The sequence below is a fragment of the Oncorhynchus masou genome, chromosome 16 (assembly GCF_036934945.1).
Source record: "Oncorhynchus masou masou isolate Uvic2021 chromosome 16, UVic_Omas_1.1, whole genome shotgun sequence".
Taxonomy (NCBI): domain Eukaryota; kingdom Metazoa; phylum Chordata; class Actinopteri; order Salmoniformes; family Salmonidae; genus Oncorhynchus; species Oncorhynchus masou.
This window is the reverse complement of record NC_088227.1, coordinates 30,622,828-30,623,584: the sequence shown is the minus strand read 5'-3', so window position 1 is coordinate 30,623,584 and position 757 is coordinate 30,622,828. Positions and strand designations below refer to the sequence as shown.

The following is a 757-nucleotide window of genomic DNA, read 5'->3' as shown; positions in this document are numbered from 1 at the left end:
TCAAAGACCCTCCCACAGTGAAATATTTTTTTTTATAAGAATACCTCGCTCTTTATTTCGCTCTGTTTCGCTAACTCTTGTTCTTTCTGTGAGACTCTGCTTCTTCCTGGGTCACCTTAACTCTATCCTAGTCTAACTGCTTCCTCCCCCTCCCCGCCCAGACCCTCCAACGGTGGAGCCTGTTTCGTTGGAGATGCGTCAGGGCCTTGGCCGGCCGGTGGCCATGAACTGCCGGGTCCTGCGTGCCCACCCCTCCCGGGTGCTGCGCTACGAGTGGCGGCTGGGGAACCGCCTGCTACACGCTGGACACTTCGACCAGAGCGATGAGACGGAGTACACCGTCAAAAGCCTCAACCGCGAGGGCTGGGGGGAGTACACCTGTGATATCATCAATGAGGCCGGTGCCGGGCGCTGCACCTTCTTGGTAACAGGTAAGGAACACTTGATGTTTTTAAAATGCATTAAAATACATTTTGATTTGATACTTTCTGTTCCCCGTTGCTGAAATCACTTGATGTCGTTTATAGCGTTGTATTCTGGCTTTACTTGTCCAGTATAAGAATGCTAATTAGACTGAACAGAATTTATATTGGCTCTTTCTCTAGGTCTCAAAGCACTTCACATTTTATGAGGTATAACTCACATCATCTTCACCCTCACAATGTGTTAATTAAACCCACCCACTTGGATTGACAAGCAGCAGAGCAGCCATTTTGTGTCCCATCTGCTGTGCGTCCTCTCTGTAACAGAGTTCTGA

At 48.9% G+C, this 757-nt stretch overlaps 1 protein-coding gene across 1 annotated transcript in view; it reads left to right on the top strand.

Annotated features, from left to right (window-relative positions):
- The window catches only part of LOC135557304 (MAM domain-containing glycosylphosphatidylinositol anchor protein 2-like), a 111,486-nt gene extending 110,729 nt beyond the window's left edge, over positions 1 to 757 (top strand). Inside the window, exons 13-14 of the mRNA XM_064990489.1 lie at positions 162 to 431; positions 750 to 757. Of these exons, the coding sequence (XP_064846561.1) occupies positions 162 to 431; positions 750 to 757 (278 nt within the window). The remainder of the gene's footprint in view (positions 1 to 161; positions 432 to 749) is intronic.